At 41.2% G+C, this 21,441-nt stretch overlaps 2 protein-coding genes across 3 annotated transcripts; one reads left to right on the forward strand and one right to left on the reverse strand.

The window, feature by feature from the left end:
• The first annotated feature begins 1,124 nt into the window (after positions 1-1,124).
• On the forward strand, positions 1,125-5,109 carry LOC144207597 (amphoterin-induced protein 3). Its single transcript, XM_077733153.1, has one exon. It carries the CDS (start codon positions 1,144-1,146, stop codon positions 2,521-2,523), a length of 1,380 nt encoding a protein of 459 aa, XP_077589279.1. The 5' UTR covers positions 1,125-1,143; the 3' UTR covers positions 2,524-5,109.
• A 4,248-nt stretch (positions 5,110-9,357) lies between these two features.
• tasorb (transcription activation suppressor b) lies at positions 9,358-20,115 on the reverse strand. 2 transcript variants are annotated; one of them, XM_077728658.1, is made up of 23 exons: positions 19,691-20,115; positions 18,542-18,687; positions 18,319-18,411; positions 18,002-18,074; positions 17,818-17,909; positions 17,549-17,683; positions 17,347-17,471; positions 17,238-17,269; positions 16,740-16,845; positions 16,284-16,387; positions 16,101-16,210; positions 15,538-15,610; positions 15,349-15,423; positions 14,325-15,140; positions 13,479-13,789; positions 13,294-13,393; positions 12,337-13,205; positions 11,936-12,058; positions 11,627-11,786; positions 11,415-11,523; positions 11,134-11,312; positions 10,891-11,025; positions 9,358-10,739 (listed from the first exon to the last, which is right to left on the reverse strand). In XM_077728658.1, exons 1-23 carry the CDS (start codon positions 19,992-19,994, stop codon positions 9,508-9,510), a joined length of 5,502 nt encoding a protein of 1,833 aa, XP_077584784.1. In that variant the 5' UTR covers positions 19,995-20,115; the 3' UTR covers positions 9,358-9,507. The 2 variants fall into 2 exon arrangements, with proteins under 2 accessions (XP_077584784.1, XP_077584709.1); XM_077728583.1 differs by having other exon boundaries at positions 9,358-10,742.
• Between the last annotated feature and the right edge of the window lie 1,326 nt (positions 20,116-21,441).

Raw genomic sequence — 21,441 nt, forward strand, 5'->3', positions numbered from 1 at the left:
TGATTGGGGCTGAGGGGAAAGAAAAAGATGCACTCTATAAGACATTCACAGATAATTGTGCGCGTGTCTGTCTGCGGAAAGCAACCGCTATTGATTTTACATGGCAAAAATAGAACGGACAGTAAGTTAAGAACACAACATTTCTATACGGCAAACTGCAATTAGGTGATGTGATATTGCGTTGCAAAATGAGTGAAGGAGAAACCAATCTATACTTCGAAAACCAACACGCCAATGGAAGACTGTCTAAAAAGTCAAATGGTCAGGTTACCTTTCTGTAAGGAGTGTTGGTAAAAGGTTAATGCACAACTTGGATAATTGATGAGACTTTTTTCACGGTTCAACAAAGTCTGTTAGTAAGCAAAATACTTAAACTTTAATGAGGCAGAATATTAATAGAACATAGTGAGAAAGATGATATTTGTGAGCCACAGAGAGCGGGCCGCAGTGGAATCATTACTCAATGACGGGAGAAGGAGACACAAGGCTGGTTTCTAAATGAGACATGGTAGTGGTGGAGGAAACAGAGGAGGAGGAGGAGGAGGGGATTGTGGGAGATTAAGCGAGCACTGTCGTGTTTATTATATGCCACAAAGCAGTGCAGAATGTTTGGTAAGCAGCAGTTTCATTTGGGACTCCGAGAGAACCAGTAGGAGGACCTTAAACTAAAAGCCGAGGACACAAGCGGGAGCAATGAAATTGTTCCCCGACCGCCTCGGGATTGAGGCTCTGAGAAGCAGATAAAAATTAGACACCAACAGTTGTTGGCTTTCATAGAAGGGATGCTAATTCTTCAAAGAAAAAAGCTGCACTGACTTGGACTTTCATGTCAATTGGCATTTTATTGGGGATTGTTGTGTTTCAGGGGATTTTTTCTCCCCTTTTATGATGGATTAAGTGAGGGCACATTGTTCACTTTTCAAGAAGCGTCAACTTTTTCCGCCTTTTAGCAATTTTCCATATTTCGCATGACTAGTGGCAAGTCATCTGACGTCATCTAAGAAGAAATCTCCTTTAAGGTAAACTATCTGTCTATTATTTCCGTACTATCTACTTAATATTTCAATTAGTTATGTATTTGGGAGCAAACATTACAATGTGATTCTTATCCTCCATCTAGGGAAAGCTGCTAGAATTTGAAAAATGATCCCCAGTCTCAATCTCATTGCTGTCCCAGTGCTCCTCTCTCTCCTCCTTCACCCCAGCGATGAGACCTGCCCGTCCATGTGCCTCTGCACATCCGACACATTAAGCTGCAGCTCTAGCGGTCTCACCAAGATACCCAAGTTATTGCCCTCTTTTTCCATCACCCTTGATGTCAGTCACAACCAAATATCCTGGCTGGGTCCAGCTAGCTTTAGTAAGATGTGGGGACTAGAAAACCTCTGGATATCCCACAACCAGATCAGCGACTTGGCTTCCGGGGCATTTCAGAATGCCTCAAGCCTTCGATATCTTGACCTGTCATCCAACAAGCTCCAAAAGGTGGAGCAGCATTATTTCGAGGGACTTTGGAGGTTGGAAGAACTCCTCCTCTTTAACAATAAAATCACACAGGTAGAATCCAACGCATTGTTGGGTCTGAGCAGCCTGAAGAAGGCTTACTTCAGCCTCAACCTGATCACACATTTCCCATTCTTCTCCATCCAAGACCGCAGCCACCCTTTTCTGAGTATGCTGGATCTGTCATCCAACCGAATGACCAATCTGTTGTGGCAAGATGTGAAGGCATTGCCAGGATTAGTGCAGCGTGGGCTCTACCTTCATAACAACTCTTTTATTTGTGACTGTTCCATGTACAGCATGTTTTGGCATTGGGCTCTGCGAGAGTATGACACGCTCAAGGACTTTGCAGACGAACACACTTGCAACATCAACGGGGATCCTCGAGCATCCATTCGGTTCTTGCGACACTCTCGCTTTTTCAACAACTGTACGGTGGATAGAGCCGTCTCATTGCCAGTGACCGTACGCTTTTCCAGGGTCTTGGTTTGGGAGGGACAAAGTGTACAATTGGACTGTCAAACATCCCTGAGTAGCACCAACCTCTCATTTATGTGGCTTTCCCCTAGCCAAGGATACATCACTCAGTCTAAAATTGATAGCACTCTAATGAGCTTGTTTGCTAATGGTACCTTGGAGATCCAAGCAGCCAAGGTCAATGACTCAGGCCTGTACGTGTGTACGGCGGTGGATATTAAAGAGGCACTGAATGCAACGAGAGAAATAAATGTGACGGTGCTCTTGCCCGAAGCAGAGTCATTCAATACGGGTTACACAACACTGCTCGGCTGCGTGGTGACTATGGTCCTCATCCTCATATACCTTTACCTCACCCCATGCCGATGCAGCTGTTGTAAGCAGCCCGCCCCTCCGGTCATGCCTATCGCCGCGTATGAACCAGAGAACTCAATATTCTTGCCCTGTGCACAAGACGGGCAAAAGAGCAACTCTAACAAGCACGTAGCATTCATGCAGCCCATGTTGAATGAGCAAGGACCTGAATGGACACATGAAAGTTGATAGAAATAACACAAGTTTGGATACGTCTTGTCAAACATTGGCACTTTCTTGGATATTAACTCCTGTCAAAAGAACAAAATTCCAGCGTGTGGGTCTACCAGGGTACTGAGCACAGTAGAGTCAACCTGACCTCCTATATAATCGCCTCATAACTGTTAAGTGCAGTACAATTGGTCCAGGGTAGTTCTATATCGCACTTGTAGGGCTTTTTACACAGCAAAAAGTCTTGTTGGTATCCTTGTAATGGGTTGCAAGAAGCCAACCAGCCTGTAAATAACTGCTCCTCTGTTAAGATAGGGCACTGCAAAAGATGTAAAATAAAGTGTTTCTGTTTTTTCTTTCTCTTACACAACCCAACGATAAATGAATGAGAGTAGGATAGAAGGCCATTGTGTAAAAGAAATTCAACAATAATCACATACACAGGATTGGATAAAAAAACACAAAAAGTATAGGTTTTGGAATAAATAAAATAAAACATGTAGCATTTGAGGATTTTGTCTGAATTGAATTGAGGGAAAAAAACTAAATGTGTCAAATTATTTCTATAATGAACACACTGAAGACTAAGAAATGAGGCCCACAAAGTGAATAAAACAGTGAAAGAAACAACAACTAAATCGTTTATCCCAAGATTGTTATTTGTAGTCTGTAGTTTAATGTTGAAGCAACCACTACATCCAAGTTTAATAAGATTAGAAATAATCCCTTGTGTGATTTCAAACAGAAATCATCGCTAGTGGAAAAGCTTGTGAAAGACGGCCTGCAATTATCTGTAACCCTTTACCCTGAAATAACCTTCTTTCATGTTTAACGAGAATAATATTATTGTATAACCATAAAAATTAAAAAATAATAAAAAAAATTCACTAACCAAAAAAAAAGGATGCAGCTTCAAAATTTTAACAAGCAGTCATGCACGAAGCTTTGTTATGAGTTTAATGGATGATGAAATCTAAATGAAAGAGCCCACACTGAACTCATCTAAACGACTTTTTTCAGCGTATCGACAGAAATAAGATGTTAATAAAAAAATAATTTTTGCATGTGTGATGAAATAAAACGTCATTTTGTTATTTTAGGTTGTCAGACATTTTTGGATGCAAGAAAATTATGCATTTCTGTTAGCACAGTAGGTAATAATAGATACTTAATTTGTAATGATCCAGATACATTGTTTTTGTCTGCTGCAGTAACAAAAAAAACATCTTTTTTTTGTATCCATCTGTCCATGATTTCCCTCTGAGCCTGTGAAAAGTCACTATGCTAAACAATGGTATTTGCGACGCACCAACGAGTAACAGTATTTACAAACTACAGCTGCTAAAATACAATGCACGTGAATTCAAGCATGTGCGTAAAATTTGAGGATTCCATTACTCCGGACTAATCCAATAATGGAAATCGGTGCCCCGATATTAATGTCTGATTAAAAATGGACTCTGTAAATGCAGTGGTGCCTTGATTAATGAGTTTATTTTATTCTATAACCAGGCATGAAATGAGAAATACCCTTATGTCATATCTCCTTCACCTTTAGAAATGCCTCAAATAATCTGTTCCAGAGAACCAAATTTTAAAAATCCTAAATATTCCATCAACAGCATTTTACAGTAAAAGCATATATAGATTGAAAGTTAGAAGAATTAATAACTTAAACTGGGATTGGTGATAAACAGTTTCCAACAAGCAGCTTGTTTTGAGCAAGTATGCTACCAAATAGCCCAGGCTCTTAACTCAAAACATAAGACATTAAATAATAATCAAAACAAAGCATTAAAAAAACAACAACTTTTAACTTATGTCATTCATAAATTGAAAATAAGAAAAGTAGTGCTTTTTGTATTTAATACGCAAAAAAAAGTGTATTGGGGCCACAGTGGAATAAAAAAAATCAACAGTTAACAGTGAGAATATAGAACTTTTTTAAATTATCTTCATCAGTTTCATGTGTTAATTCCTGTTCCGATGTGTTTGTGACATAATTGATCATCGATTTTTTTCATTGTCATTTTGAAAAACAAATCGTCTTTTCCTTTGTTTAAAAATAATTAAGTAGAATAAGCAATATTACAAATTTTCTAGTGTCATTAATGCTCCTTCGCAACATGAGAAAGCATGTTCCAAAACATTGCATTTTACTGAAAATAAACTTTTCTTTCCCCTTATTGGATACAGTGTTTTTAATATGCTTCAAAACAGAAGCAATCAACAAATACATAGATGTCATATATTTTCATTGTGACGTGTTCCCAGCAAGTTTGCTGGCATGATTGAAAACAGTAAGCGGCATTCTAATCACATTATGTAACATTCCACAAAGAGCGTTGAATGTCGTTCTGCAAAACATTGGATGGTGTGATGAGTTAGCCTGAGGTTGGAGAAGATTAACATTGGGATAAAAGCAGGTGCTATGTTTCATTGTCCCTTCCCAAATCCCTCTAATCTGCCTCTGCTTTGTGACATGGCACACGCAGCTGCCTCTGGATTTATTGTTTCTGATTAACGGAATCTAAAGGATATGATGTAAGTCATTCTCTCTATTGGACTGAGTGGAAAAGGGGACAGGTGATTAACCTCTACACTGGCCGCAAAAGACTTGCATGAATGATTTAAAACAACATAGTAATCGTTGTGACAAAAACTACTTTACTAAATGTTATAATGTAAAACATGGCCCAAAACATGTAAATTCTAGATCATTCTAACCAATTCTAATCATTGGTGAAAAAATTGGAAACTGCTACTATTGTCATTTTAGTATAAGTAGTTGCTATTAAATCTGTTATTTTGTTTGTCTTCACCATTGTTTGAAGCTGTTGAAAAACATTAATATTATTTTTATACGAATTGTTGATACCGCGCCCTCACAGTCAAAACATAAAAGATAAAATACACAAAGGAAACAAAGTCCTTTCAAATTGTGTGCACATTTACTTTTAATAGAGTAAACTTTCCTTACTATAAGTGCCAAGAGGAAGCATAACCTTTTTAACTTTATTATTTATTCCTCATTCATTTCTGGAGTCTATCCCAGAACAGGTTGACAGCCAACAGCAGGGCACAAGAAAAGGGAAAACAATTCATGCTAAAACTCTTACATAGATGGCAATTTACACTGTTCGACCAACCTACCATGCATGTTTTGGGATGCGGAGTGAAACCAGATTACCCGAAAAAACTCTGAGAGAACGTCACTTTCATAATGCCAGTGAATGATAATATTTCAGTCCCAGTAGTGGCGACAGACTTCTAATACATTTGAAGTGAGAAAATTAAATTGAGTGGGCATCTATGGCTGTCCGAGAGATAAAGAACCCTTCGGCTTTTCCTCGCAAGGGTTGCCACAGCAAAACAGACCTTTGCATGGTGGATTGGGCACAAAAGGGTATTACGTCAGGTGCCAAACCCTTGACACAATCCACGAGTGTTAAGCGATAAGCCGGTCCCAATGGTAGACACTCAGACCACTGATCTTAACACCATGTGCCCACCTCACTATATCAATGGCATCCAATTAGTTCATGGATCTTTTTATTTCCCATTTGAAAAGGGATGAGTAAAATTTATCCATACAATATATATATACTACATAGTAAATGTTCTCCCAAGCATGTAAAATCCTACCAACACCTGAATGGCTCATAAAATGTGAAGTTCAACAAGTTTCAGTCACATCAGATCCTTATTGTAAGGAAACCAAGGAGCCGTTACCTCATTTAAACTATTAAGATCCAAGATTGGAGCAGTTCACATCCTGGTCTCATGGGTGAAATTGTGTATGGTAATAGATTTTTATAATTAAACTTTGAATGAATATAAGCCAACTTGAGAGGTGTGAGAATTTTTGCGGTATTAAATCCTCATTAGAATTTCTAATAGCCATAACTGTGTTATCCGGAGTGTTTCCTTTAAATGATTTGGAACAGATAACAAATGATCCAGATGTATAAGAACAACATATTAGTTGTGAAAGATGCCCTCTGCACACAACCAAGTTGACCAAACATCAATTAAAAATGCAATTCCCTTCCAGAGTAATAAGCGAAAGAAATAATTTAATTCAAGAATATAATTAAAGGTGAAAGGGAAGTTTTACTCCAAACAAGTTCAGTTGCCTGAGCATGAGAAGGGCTGACTTGACTGTCAACTGGGGCAATTACTGAACTGTCAAAACTGTCACCAAGCCAGAAAAGGAGGCGCCCATCTGTGGCAGGTATTTGCTCATTTCCCAGACACTAGACACCCATGTAAACAAAACAAAAAAAAATAGATTTACTTATGCTTTAAAGCTATCTTAATTTACTTAAAATGTTTTGAAAAAAAATCCAGAAAGGCACTCAGTAGAACTTGACAATGCAAAATTGCCATAACAATCCTTTGCCTTGAACCTTTTCTAAAAAAGTGAAAAACAAAAATGTCTTTTATCTTTTAGTCTGTAGTTTTTCACACAAAAAAAATGACAAAGTGAGCACATTTGAACGTTTTTTCTTTAGTACTGGAGGCTAACCAAGCTGACACCCTGAATTGGTGGCCAGCCAATCGCAGGGTAGAAGGTGACAACCATTCACGCTCACACTCATACCTAGGAGCAATCCAGTGCCCAATCAGCCTACCATGCATGTCTTTGGAATGTGGGAGGAAGGCCCTGGAAAAACATGCAAACTCCACACAGGTGGACCGACCTGGATTTGAACCCATGTCTCACAATGTAAGGCCGAAACACTACTAACCGCTCAGACGCCGGGCTGCCCGTCAAAAAAATATCAGTACATATATGAAAATGCAGCAACAGAATGTAGAAAGCCAATGAAAGGAGTACTTACTAACAAGGAAACACTCTTTCTTCACTGTAAAAATGATTCAGATAAGTGCAATTCTTTGTGAACTCTCATTCCTCTGCATGAATCTATTGTACTGCCTCAAGTGGTTGCGTACACCGGAAAAGGCCGCAATTAACTGTACTTATGATTCTTTAATGGATATCTTAGCACTTTAGCTGCATTAGAGTATCTGGTGAGGCATATATATATTTGACAGACGGTCAGTTTGTTAAACTTCTTACACCCACACCGCCAATTCCGGCATCTAAATGAATGTTGTCCTGGCTCTGTCCCAGTTTTGTTACAAGCTCATGGGGAATATTTGGCGGAACGACTTGTTCGCTATTCACTTACACTAATTAATGAGCATAGCAACATTTATTCCTAGACCTATAGCCTCATTGCATCTCTTCATTATATTTCAGCAAGGCCCAATTTAACCAGCTCTAGTGTGGTGCATAAAGTTGACTACCCCTGTGATCCTTGATCTGATGTAAGTAAATCTGAATTTGCAAAAAGGAAAAGGCTGGTAAAAGTGTAAGACAACACACGTGAAACTTTCCCCTTCAAGCAGAATAATGTTACATCATTCAGGCAAAGCAAAAATAAAATATTTATCATTCAAAAGAACGGGAAGGAAGACCATATCCACTAACAGCTTAGTAATGCAGAAGAACATGTACTGAAGAGGTTTGGCTCTCTGAATCGTTTTTTTTCAGTTGTTTTTTTTTCAATCACATGACATTTCAAGCCGTTAATAAGGAAACAAGAATGCACAAGTGCCATTGTGGCCGGTTAAGTGTCTCGTTCTGACTTTTTTTTTTTTTTTACAGAGCTCATTAGTTTCCGACAAACAAGTTACTCAAAGGGTCACAACATCCATGAAGGAATTGCAACTGTGTTAGAACTTAGCAGGAAGGAAAGGAAAAGTGCCAAGATGTATTTTACAAGAAAAAAACTTTGCTAAAAGGCTCTGGGAGGTGCAGCAAATGCTGACACACTCGAAACAACAACCCAATTCCAATAAAGTGGGGATCTTGACCCAAACATAAATAAAAACAGAATACAATGGTTTTCACGTTCAACTTAGATTTGCAGACACAATAGTTAATGTTCAACCTGATCAACCGTAGGGGTTACCTTCTTTAGTTTTGCTAAAAGCTGCTAGGGGGTTGCATTTAATGTTAACAAGTAGTACAGGTTAGTACAGGTTCCTAAGAGGAAGTGAAATATATTGAAATAATTGAGGGATAGTTATGAAACATACTACTTACATACTTTCTCTTCATTCTTGTTCAATATGCACCTGAAAGGAAAACAAGAGAATAAGTTTCAGTTGATTTATGAAGTGCTGTTTATCTTTCTTAAAAATCATATTTTTGCAGAAATGGGCTGGAGAAGTTTTTGAAAAAATACTTTTTGGTGAAATAGCTTACCCTGGAGTATATTGATAGCAATCGAGTTTAAGCAGAAATGATGACCGTAAACTGTAACTGCTCTCCATTCAGTTATGAAAATAAAAGATGCGACAAAAAAAAATCATTTTATCTAGAAGTTCTTTTCTTTCTAATATCTAGCTTTGCACAATGATGGATTGTTCCATTTTCAAATCCTTTAAAATACCACATTACAGCTACGAGTCCATTGAGTATGTATAACTATACGAACAATAAAAGAGCAGTAATTTAGTGGGTCATTTTTAATGACTTTCTAAACACCATTTCCAATCACGCTTATCACACATTATTTGAAATGTTTTATTTAATAGAATTTAGGACAGCCAAATGCATCAAATAAAACAAACAAGTGAATTATTGTTTTTAATAAAAAAATATCCTTTCGTCCTGTTCACAAACCGTTTCAAAAGCAGAATATTACAGGGTAAATTCCGATAAGCTGAAAGGCCAATAGCATTTTTGGCAAATATAAATATAGTGGTTTGAAATGGGTGTCAAACGGCATACAAGGAAAGAGTGCATACAGTTTACGCGACAGTAGAACACTCGGCACCGCCTGTATCAATTTTTATTCATGTAGAAAACCAGGGTCCTTATTTACCAATTCAAATCAACAGGGTTTTATGACAAGTATATGTACATTCAGCCAGTTTTAAGTCTCTGATGTACGACATTTGTGTTGCCCCGTCCGACAACTTGATTATCTACTCGGGGGCGTAATTATGAGAATATGTGTAGTCCGTGTAGTAATTTTGTGTCCCACCCCTGCCCGCTGGGTAGCCCCATGAACACGGACCACCACCGGGCCCGTCCCTTCGTTCATGCCCTCTCCCCGGTCGTGGCCAAGGTCCACCTGGAGGAACTCCTCTCCCCCGGAATACACCAGGACCCCTAGGACCCTGTGTAGGCCCGTGAGTCATCTGCGAAGGCATGTTGCCGCCAACGTGACCGTAGCCCACGCCGCACATTGACGGTGGAGGGAATTTAGGTCTGACTCCTGAGCCCCCTCTGGCTGCGGCCGTGGGAACACCCACAGGAGCTACAGGTTTGTCAGTGCAATTTACTGGAGTCCTGCCACTCTGACAATCTGGCTTGCTGCCACTAAGTATTTCCCCACTCTTGGGCACAGCAGGGTCCACTGGGCCAGGTGGAACCGCAACCTGGTTGCTTGCAGTCTTGAAAGTGCTGGTCCCTGACGGCCTCCAAGCTCCATCTCCGTGTCCACTGAGCGTGCCGTCGGCGTGTTGTGCTGAGGTACAACTGGCATTTAAGGGAATGCCTGTCATGTAACTTTGCTGGACCGTGTCAATGTTGTCTCCGTAAGAGTTCAGCAGAGGAGTCCCCGGAGCTCCCGGTCCCGTGTGTTCCGAGCCATACGTGTGACCGAGCAGCATGAGGTGCGGTGGAGGAGGAGGTTTGACCTCTAAAGGGAGGGACGGTAATTTGGCCAGGGGACCTGCTGCGGTGCTGACCGTAAGAGTTGTTGCGTTGGAGACTGCGATCGGGGGCCGGTGCTCCTGATCTTGGTTACTGCTGCAGGGCGAGGAGGGATACGCTGGGGAGGCTGCGTAGGTAGACGGGGCGGTAAAGGGCGCCCACGAGGGAGCGGAACAAAGGAAACTTTGGTGGGGATTCACAGGAAAACCTCCTGGAGAAGCATTTCCTAGATCTGCGGAGGCAATGCCCAACTGGTTTGTTGCCTTGAACTGAGAGATGGCCGTTTTGAGAGCGTTGTAGTCGGTGTGCGGCGACGTTCCATCGGGGGTGGACTCCTGGTCGGGAAGCGGGGGACGGAACTCTTCTGTCTGTGGAAGGGGAGGTTGTTGTGGCACTTCTTTGTCAGCCTCCGGGTTCTGCCCTCTGCCATCCACTATAGTCGGCTCCCCATCATCGGAGTCTAATGACATATCCTCTGCTCCCTCACACTCATCATTCACTACTGAGAAGATGGAGGGAAACCAAAATGGAAAAGGACGGGTTAAAGACATAAAACAGTGATATCATAAAGCAACTGTATACATAGTGATAGGAACAAAATATAAGGGAATATTAAAATCGGGGTGGGGGACACACGGTGCAATACCCACCGGTAGATGGCGGTGTGGGAAGCTCATTTTGACTGATAAAGCCAATCAGGCTGTGAAAAGCACTCATAAAATCCTCAATGCTTGCTATACTTATTCCATTTCTGGCATACTGCGGGAACAACTCAAAGGGCCTCTCTGTAAAACAAAATGAATTTGTCAAAAACATTATTGTAGTAAAACATATATATCCTTTGTCACGTACCGTCAAAGTACATTGTTCACAGTTAAAAACGATGATCATACCTGTGATGAAAATGAGATGCCGCTGTTGTGTGTGTTGAGTTTGAAGCTTGATTAGACATTCCAGATCGGGAGCCTGACGTGACTGGGCGTCGCAGTCATGATAGGGAAGAAAATCTACAAGGTGTTTCTTTTGATAGGCCGTCAAAAGGTTCAGCAGCCCCATCGCATTGGTGTTCAAGCTGTGACAAATCACCACAAGTCACAACGTGCTCATTTAATGCATGCTTTCAGGCAGCTTAAAATATTTCTTTAAGAAGAGTTTGGAAGAGCTGAAAACTGACCGGCCCATTTCTTTAAGCTTCTTCTGGGATTTGCAGTGCACTTTCCACTGCCAGGGCTGTTCAGGGGTACTCTGCTCCTCCAAAAACTTGAGAAATGCTTGCAAGCGATCTGTAGGGGCAGCAGGTAAGGGTTGGGTGGGAGGTTTTAGCCAAAAGAACATCAGCAAACTGAACCTATTGTTTAAAAAATGACATAAGTAAAATAAACAAACCCTGTGTAATGAGGTCAGGATTAAGGACAGACTCATCCGACACAATGAAACCTCCGCAGACAAACAGTTCATTGTAGGTGTGGTTCTTCACATCGTCCAGAGTGTCAACACCAGCAAAACTCACTGAAGGCAACTTCTTCAAAGACACCAGCGCTGGGATCTGCAAGTGAGAGGTGGAAGGAATTCAGTATGAAAACAAGTAAGCTCCATGAGAAGTGTAACTAACAAACACGTCAAACTACTAAGAGGTCATTAATGGTGTAACATGAAAGGCAGGTGCGGCTAAAAGGTGAACAAATGTAACATTACCTTATGCACATGACCAGCAATGTGCTCATTCTGAATGATGATGAGTAGTTTGTCAAGCCTGCTGTTGTTTTCTAGAAACAACTGAGGGCTGCACTCGCTGTTACCGAGACTTTTCAAGTATTCCTTAAGAACAAACAAGAGAAATGTGGATTAGTTTGAAAATTGTTAACACAAACTATAAAAACTAGTCCAGGCAAAGCACATTGACACCCTTGAACTTTATGGCAATTGATTTGAATGATGTCTGCCCATCTTCATTGATGACTTACTGGACATGAACAGACTGAATCTTTAAACCATGTGAGCACTTTCACAAGGCAGATTACAAGAACATTCTTAAGCATGGCTCACTTGCCCTTCGAGTGATTAAACCCAGAAAGGGATTTTTGTCGTGGTTGTACCTTTATTTCCTTGCAGACAGTGCTCTCCTCCCCTTCGTCCCCAGAATAGATGTAGAACTTCACTGTATTCTTTGTGACATCCTTAAAGATTTCCACCAAGCTGCTGAAAACTTCTGGTTTTAGCTGTCCAATCAGGTTGCCTGGCAGGAGTCCAGTTCCAGTGCTGGCACTGGAAACAGCACCGGAGGAAGGAACGGAGGGCGCTTTTTGGGATTTCTCTGATGACTCTGGGGGGATTTGGGACGGAGAATAGGCCTCTTCAATTATCTCCCCTGAACCTTTAGATGATTTGGCCTGGGCTTCCGTCGTCTCTCCCACAGTCCTTTGTTTGCTAAACTGAGGTGTGTCAGTTTTCGTTGGCGGGGTCTGCACGTCAGAAGTGGAGGTTTGCACGGGCAATGGTAATGCTGAGTCAGATATTGTCTCTGTGGGCTCTGGGGAAGAGTTTACGGGGGGATCAGGTGGGACTGGGGTTAATTTCTTTAACTGCTCACAAAGTGTTTTAACGTGCTCGTGTACAGGAACTGAGGTGATGTACTGCCCTACAAAATTTGAGAAGCATTTTCTTCGCTGCCAGGAATTGTGTGGTGGTTGCCACGGAGGTAGCTGCAAGTTGTACGTGATGCTGTTATTCTGCATAATACTTTTAATGTCAGAAGTGAGGCTGTGGACTTCTTGGTTGAGTATAGTGTCCAAGCTGAGTAAGGGCCTGGCACGGAGTACTTCCTCTTCTAATGGTAACGTTGGTGATGCAGCCTCCTTTTTGATATCAATTGAAGTGGGCTCCTTTTTTACATGAATAACTGTTGCAGGCATCTTTGGCTCAAGGCTTTCCATCGGCTTGGGCTCGGGCTTAGGCTGGATTTTTTCTGCAAACAACCAGAGGGGAAACTTAACATCGGTATAATCTGACATGTATATCTAGAGTTTTACAAAAAGAAGAGAAAAAAACTGTACCTTCATTTGTGGGTATGGCACATGTGCTGGAAGACTTGTGAGCTTGGTCTAATGGGGTGCCATCACTAAAAGGGCTTCCAGGACTACAGTCCATATCCTCCTAATTGGAGTAAACATCATTAGTTTACACAGGATGTGCATCGCTGCTTAGAGTATAATATCTGAATCAGTAGTTGACGTCTCACCTCTGTGTAGTTTGTTTGTAATACAGGTTCATTTTTCTTGCTAGGGTCTGCAGCTGGAATGACAGGCTCAACTCTTTCAGGACGGGTTGACTGCTCCCCGTGGTCTGATTTCACAGATATTGATCCCTGAGCAACAGCTTTGTTGAGAGTGGATAGCAGAATCTTGAGGAGACGCTGTGTCTCGTGAACTGATGTGGTATTGGTGTTGCCACAACCTCTCAGGTCAGTGTCATAGATCCCCATGCTTTCCATTACTGCGTTCAGATTTTCCCTCTGTACACCACCCTCTCGCACCCCTTGCTCTGATACGCCTGTAAAAAGGAACAAAATATGTTGAGATCATATTTACAGAAAGATACTGGTTTAAAAAAAATCCAGATAAAAAACATGGTTAAATATTAGAAAATGAATTTAAATGAATGAAAACCCATTTTTACAATTCATTTGTTAATGTTAATATCTGACAACATTGAGTTGGGTCAGGAAGTATAGTTTGTCAGATAGGGCAGCTTTAGGAATAATACCACACAGATGAAAACAATTAAATCAATGGTGGGGACTAGCAATAAAGCCGAGCAAATAAAACATGTTCCCTATTTAAGGGCTTAAGTATTATTGGTTCTCCTTGATCAATATGTGGAAAATGGAGTGCTTTATCTACACCACCAGTGTTTAACAGGGTCAAACAGACACACACACAGACATAAGCAGTATGCTGGTCACTTGGATGAAAAACATCTAAGTATAATGGGAATAATGCATAAAATAAATAGACAAAATAAATTATGTTTCCCCTTTTTTGTAATTTATTTTTTTAAACTCCTTTCCATCAAAATAAACACTGACCTCTGCTGGGTTCACCGTTGCTTAACAAATCTGTGCGTTGATGTTTGTTCTTGTCTTCTCGTTCATCGCCTTCAAATTTCCTCTTAAGGTTGTTGGATTCCCGGGCCGCATCCACTTTGTCCTTCTTGGGATCCTTGACTAGGGCTTTCTTGTGGAGTTGGATTAATTTAAGTAACTGTTTCATCTTGTCTTTATCATATTCACCCTGTGGTAGCGGCACCTTCGGAGGTTGCGGCTGTGGCTGGGTGTCAGTGTGAGACTCGTGTTGCAACTGGGCACCATTGGAATGGGCGACATCTGCCCCTGGTCTGTCGGTGTCAGAGGCCGCTTTCCCCTGCGTAAGTCTTTCTGATGGTGGCCTGTCTGTCAGTCTCTCCGAGCGGTCAGAGCCACCCCAGTCAGAAACGGGACTGTAATCTACTTGGACTGGGGCTGGGACTGCTGCGGGTGTGGGATTGCTAATACGTTCAATTATGTCTTTTGCCTTGCTCAGAGGTAAAGTAAAGTTGGAGGTGTTGTGGAAGTAAGAGCGCAGCAAGGCTTCTATGTTCCCTTTGGCCCTGGGTATAGGAACCGTGAATGGCCTGTCGTCCACGTGACATTTGTAGTCGGGGAGGTTGAATTGCCGCACTCTTCCGGAGTCTACGCGACTCAAATAGTCTGTGGCTTGTCGCTCCACGCTGGAACTGGGATCCTTTCCAGGGTTTGGGCGCAATGTGAAAAAGGCGTAATGCAAGGCAGGGATGAATCGGTCCATAGATTGGAAATGACACTCCGGCTCGGTTGTAAATGGCTCTGGGTCGGCTAGCCGGGAAGCTACAACAGAAGATAACAAAACTATTTAAGCACAAAATGAGGCTATTTTCATTTAGGTTTCGACTAGTTTGATCCAGGATTTTGCCAGATCTTATGACATTTCTGAACACGATCATCAATCAAGATGTTACTTTCCATTCATTTGCTAAACTTGGCCTTATATCACGGTAATGTAAAAATATAGATAGATGAGAATGGGAAAACTCACAATACTTGAACACTGCTCTTGACTCGTGAAAAAGGAATATTGCTTGCAGGCTCTTTTCAATGCGCCCCCGGCGTTCTGCAAACAAACGAAAACTTTTAAAGAGCAAACACTGGTGGTTGCAACAATCAAGAGTCAAACTGACACAAAATATGATTAGGGGATAACATTTAAAGAAAGGTTTGCGGTCACCTTTGGACTCCACCATTTGTGTAGAGGAGAGGAGAAATAGAAAACCCCGGTCAAACAGAGCCTTCACCAGTACCTATTCGAGGGAATAGACAACAGTTAGAGAGAGAGAGGGATCACTTCAAGCCGGCTCGTTGTGGTGTATGCAATTGTCAACAGATATAAAAACTGCTAATACAAATGTAGACTGCATTGTAATTGTCATTCTGAAATTATTCTCTTTAAAAGAAGTTTGGTCAGTTGTTTACATGTCATTCTTGGATGTATGCCACTCCATTTAATCAGAACAGCAGTTAAACAGACGAGTGACACTTTTCTATCATATATCGTATAGTAGTTGCCATTGTTTTTACTTCCATTAGGCTACATGTTGGCGAAAAGTGATAAAAAAACAAGATCTTTCAAGGATTGTGAAAATATTAAAACAGAAAATGAATCTTAACAATTAATCAATTGTGAAATCCTTAATTTATTCCATAATCGGTGTTGGTAAACGGAGATTGGAAAGATGTAACTTTATGTGATTGGCAGCAAAAGAGACACTTACAGGTGTACAATTGACTCACCAGTCTGTCTTTCTCCAGTTTGTTTATCAGTGCTAGGAGACTTCCACTGGTGGGTTTTCCTTTTCCTTCAACAACCTCAAAGAGGCTGCATGACAGCCCATACTTCATTACTGCAACACATTAAAAGTGCATACAGTAAGAGAAATCTCTATGACACACGTCTCATCGACCACCCTTTCTTACCTTCCCGTGATGCGCTGTAGGTGTCCCAAGAGAAGAGCACCGCAGGAATCTTCCTCTTCACCTGATCAAGCTGCATACCTTGATTCATCTCAAGCTTCTCGGGACTGTCAGATGGAACAACATAAATGTATATTTACCGAGAGAAGTGGTAGTTGCATAAACTGTGATGGCAAGCTTTGTGGTCAAAATCAACCCCCTTTCCATGAATGTGTAACAGGCCGTATTTGAATGTGTATCTGACACAGCACTGACTTCTTTCTATTCACCATTGATACAAGTAACATAAAATGCCAATGTTCCCAACACAGAAATCCTGAGAAGCAACACAGAGACCACATTGCATAGTAGGAGGGTGCATTGTGGAAGGTTTCCATTCACCAAAATGAATCAATCATTCATTCAGAGAAAGTTAGATGAAAAAAAAATTATGTTCTACAGTATGTGCTTTATACTCACAGTTTGAAAGGAAGGTAGGCACGCGACGATGATCGTAAACGGATTGGAAATAACTCCTGACCCTTTGTTACCAGTGGACCACTCCATATGGAATAGCAGCGCCGCCCTGAAATAACACCAAAAGCAGGTTAGTAGTAAAAAAAAAGATGTCTAGTTTTGAAGAATTCTATTTGTCAGCCCAAAAAAAATATGTAAAGACTGCAGGAGCCTAATAATAAGTTACTTGATTTTATTGTTTTATATCAAACAGCTGTCAGCCTATCATGCAGTCTCTTTAAACTTTGTCATTTCACTGAAAGGACAATCAGCTTAAACTACAACTAATCGAAGCCATTATATTTAACACATGGGTCAGGACACATTCATGTTTAACATTGGCCACAGCTGCTAAATTCAATCTACAGTACATTGCCAAAGGTAAATGTTCAACTAACCAGAAGGATATCCAAATCAGTGCCTGAACATAATTGACTTTGATAACATTCATTAAACATTTACCTCGATTTCCTTCGGGAGCAGCAACGCCAAGTCTATTAAACAGAGAAACATAGAATACTTTTAGAAACAGACAAAGTAAAACCTTGTAAGTGGAAGAAGACTGTATTACCTATGTGTGGTTAATGAGGTCGCTCCAGGATCCTTCCCTTTGTACTGGAAGGAAACCACAGCATAGGGGAACACATGCCTGGGCCTTGTTTTTATTTCATCAAAGGCAAACTCAAAAAAATATTGCTGAAATACAAAAAGAGTTATGTAAGAAAAGAAGAAATCCAAGTCACTGAAGAATTTAGTTGATCAAACAAACGTACCTGTGTGAGCTCAAATGCTCTGTATGACAGCAAAGACGTAACCCGATTAGCATTTTTGGACAAATGACAGTCAAACTTTGTTGCCGGGTCCTTAGCGTTGTTTGGCATATTCTCATGAATGTGCTTCACTCTTCCCTGAAAGGACAAGATCGTTTCATTCAGGGGCCGGGCAAGGATGTGATGCAAGATGAAATATTGTTTGAAATTGGGGGTTTCATTGGATGCCTACAAGAACCACAAATGTTATACGTGAATCCTTCAGCACTTACCCTCATTACTTTAAAAATGATCATGTCTCCGACCGAACCAACTTCAAATGGATTCATTTGCAACAAGTCAGAGAATTTAGAGAGATACACTCCTACAACAAAAAAAGAATTGGAGTGAGAAATGACTTCAGAGTCAAATATGATCATTCGCCAAAACTATTTCGAATGCTGCCAAGTTACTCACCCATTGATGAGTTTCCTACTGTTGTTATCTTCGAGTGTCCCACAGACAAACCCTTCTCGCAGATCCACTGAAGCTAAAACATCCAAGTACATCTTGTTACAATACCAAAATACCTACTTATTTTCATAATATGCCTGCATATGTGAAGCTTCGTGAGCATAAAACAGCCACACTGCCTGTTTGTCTCACATGGACATGACAGACATTTGCAAATATTAAATGGTACACACAAATGGTACTTTTGTGTGAATACACAACACACTTAGGTCTGAAGCCTATGCAGTGTGGAAAAGGATCTGTAGCCCAAAAAAAATCACCTTTGCTTTGTCTGGGTATAAAAAGCAATGCGACTCTGTCAGTTCTTGTTCCGTCCGCCCTTCTTGCTTCATCTCTCGCCGCTTCTCTATAAACTGTAATAGTCATGAAGTCAGAACATCGACATTTCAAAAATAAAAATGAAGCAAAGTCTGTGCAGGTGAAAATGCATGTCCGTGCACAATACATTGTTTCAGTAGAACCTGCTCAGAAATGTGGACCAACCTCCTTCTCCAGCAGCTCGTTGTGAAGAAGCCTGGCTTTACAGTAGGTGAATGTTCCTCTAGATGACGCGTCCAGGTAGAAAGAGGTGATGAGCTTCACAAGGTCATCAAACTCACGGCTACCGGGCGACAGAAGCTGGTATAAACCTTTGTAAAGAAGCGAGAGGCAAAAAGATAAGCACAGAGCTCCTTTGGTAGATAGAGTATGTCCCTAAACAAATATTTTCAGGGTAGGGGAGGGGGTCTTTATAGTAGTGGTAATGTTGAAGGCAGTAAAGAGTGAAACATCAGCCTTCTATCTTGGTGATTTTATGAGTAAACTCAAATCAAATATTACAGCACTTTTCACAAGCAACATCTCCTGAATGTAAGAATTGACAGAAGTAATGAAGTATCACACATTTTGTCAAATCCACCCAAATATGTAGTCCCCACTTTGTTATAACATCACTGTCTTGTATAGCCCTATACTGGCAGCAATAAGTTAATGTTTGTTTGTTTTTCTATGTAAAGGGATACTGTATGGCACGATCATTGAGTTAACTGTAGTAGCATTATGAAAGAGGGGATACCACACAGGAGGCTTTGTGACTAAAGTCTCTTATTTTACACTTTGATATTCTATTGGAGCAATGTAAGGTTTCTATTTTGGCAATGTACTGCATGTGAAGTGGACAGGTTTCAATTCTTGTGAAGAGAGACTGAGACGCCTATTTATGACGACACACAAGTTGCTTACTGGAGATTAATTCTTGACACTCACTAGGGTCAATGTCGGCCACCTGCCGTTTAACCTGCCATCTCAACAAGTCCAATAGAAGAACAACAACAAAAACAAAGTGGCTTGATGTGAAGGAAAGCCATTTCCAGCAAAAAATGACAATTTGAGCCACATTTACAGCAGCACTGCTAGCCTTTGCTACTTGGCTAAGTGAGACATTACAGGCCCCCACTGTAAGGTGACATCGCGCCGTAGCTATTGTGAGCTTCTCTCCAAAGGCAATTTTAATCCCCTTTAACCAGCCTTTTGGCGAGTACCACGGGCAGGCAACTGACTGGCTGGGAAGTTATTAGGCTAGCAAGATGCAGCAGCAGCACACACGAAAGACAGGACACGCTCTGTGGAAAAATAGCAGCGATATGGCAGCACCTTTGCGTTCCTTCTTTTTCCTCGGGATTTGAAAAGATTTCCGAGGCCGTTCCTCGCCCCGTCTCTGGCCCGGCGTGGGTGAGCCGCTCCAGCTCCGGGCGTCCGCTTGCACACCACCGTGCTGCTCAGGGGCGTCTTGCTCGGGCATGACACTGTCTCCACAGCTAGGCTGATCGCCATTTTGGTTGGCTACGGCCGAGGTGGCGGCCGAAGTCTTCGGAGGTTCGCCGCCTTCATTGTGTAGGCTGCCCGTATCGGAGAAATCTGACTCCATTTTCTCCATTGGGACGGGGTTAAGGGCCATTTTAGGGCACCGTAAACGAGTAGGGGCGATGCAACGTGAGCCTCGAACGAGTACGAGCCGCTTCTCTTACACACATACACTGCTCCTCAGCCTGCCTCCGCCATTGTGAAAATGACGTAGACATTCTTCTCCACTGCATTACGCCAGCGTCACTGTGTTTACATACCAGCAAATCTGCGCCACCTAACGTCAGAAAGAAGTAGTGCGGAATACAATGACACTTGAAAGACTTTCGGGACGGGATCCCCCAAACATCTCCACGGGGGCTTTCCCCGGTGGCATGTCCATAGTTATAAGATATCACGGTTTTAACCCTTTTATGGGCAAGTGAACATTTTCAGAAATTAAATAAACGAACACATTAAGGATCTGGAGTTCTTTTCCGTGGATTTTGTATTTTGGGTCGTAGAGCCATAAGATTAATATTTGGTATCCTGGTGTGGCCATGGGCGGACTGGAAGACTTTAGGGCCAGGGGTCAAACATTTAATTAGGCCACCCCTGTATTGCTCCCACAGATGCAGACACACCAACAGCACCAGCTAATTTAAATTAAATTTGCACTCCAATATAATCACATCTGCCTCACAGTTCTAAGATCTCCGGTGGGAATTTGCATGTTTTACATGGGCTTGCGTGGGTTTTTTTTCTGGGTACTCCAGTTTCGTAAAAAAAAATCGATAAAGCAAAACTGAGTTTTGACAACCCTGCCTTTCACGGTCTGGTCTGATTACTTATGTTGAGAAATAGTGCCATCTCCTGGTAAAATGTATGCAGAGCATCAAGAATGCAGAACACTGCGTTTACCACGACTCATTGAATTATCCAAAACATTGTTTTCTCTTCACAAATGTCATAACGCACACTTACTACATACTGTATGTTCTGCCAGATCAATTTTGACCCAATTTGGGAATAGATACAGGTCTAAATAAAATTCGGAAGTACAGTTCTGTTAATGTGTAAACGGAATCTATTTTTTTTCTATTTTCAGCCACTACTGTACTACACTGTGTCATGTCGTCATCCGTTTTAGATGGAAAAAAAGATACAAAGCCCATTTTGATAAATTATGAGTAGAACGTGGCACATCTTTAGGAATAAAAGTAAGAAATCAATAATATGATTAGATGAGAATGTGAGCATACGCAGCCTACTCCCCATAAAATACTTTTTAAAAATGAAAACAAATAAACGGCTCACAGAAATCAATGCATTTTGGGTTGATGGAGGAAATAGATCACAATCAATTTTATTTCAAATATGTGTATAATTTATCTGAATTAATGCTACCGTTGACCATTCCCAAATTAACCAAGTGCAAGTGGCCGACATCAGAGAGCAAATGCGTCTGGCGTCACCAACGAGGACACGTGACGTACCTTTATGTAGACGCGAATCACTAGTCCAGCGTCAATGTTTACTCCAAAATGATTTGGTAATGTAAC

The sequence above is a fragment of the Stigmatopora nigra genome, chromosome 1, assembly GCF_051989575.1.
Source record: "Stigmatopora nigra isolate UIUO_SnigA chromosome 1, RoL_Snig_1.1, whole genome shotgun sequence".
NCBI classification, from domain to species: Eukaryota; Metazoa; Chordata; class Actinopteri; order Syngnathiformes; family Syngnathidae; genus Stigmatopora; species Stigmatopora nigra.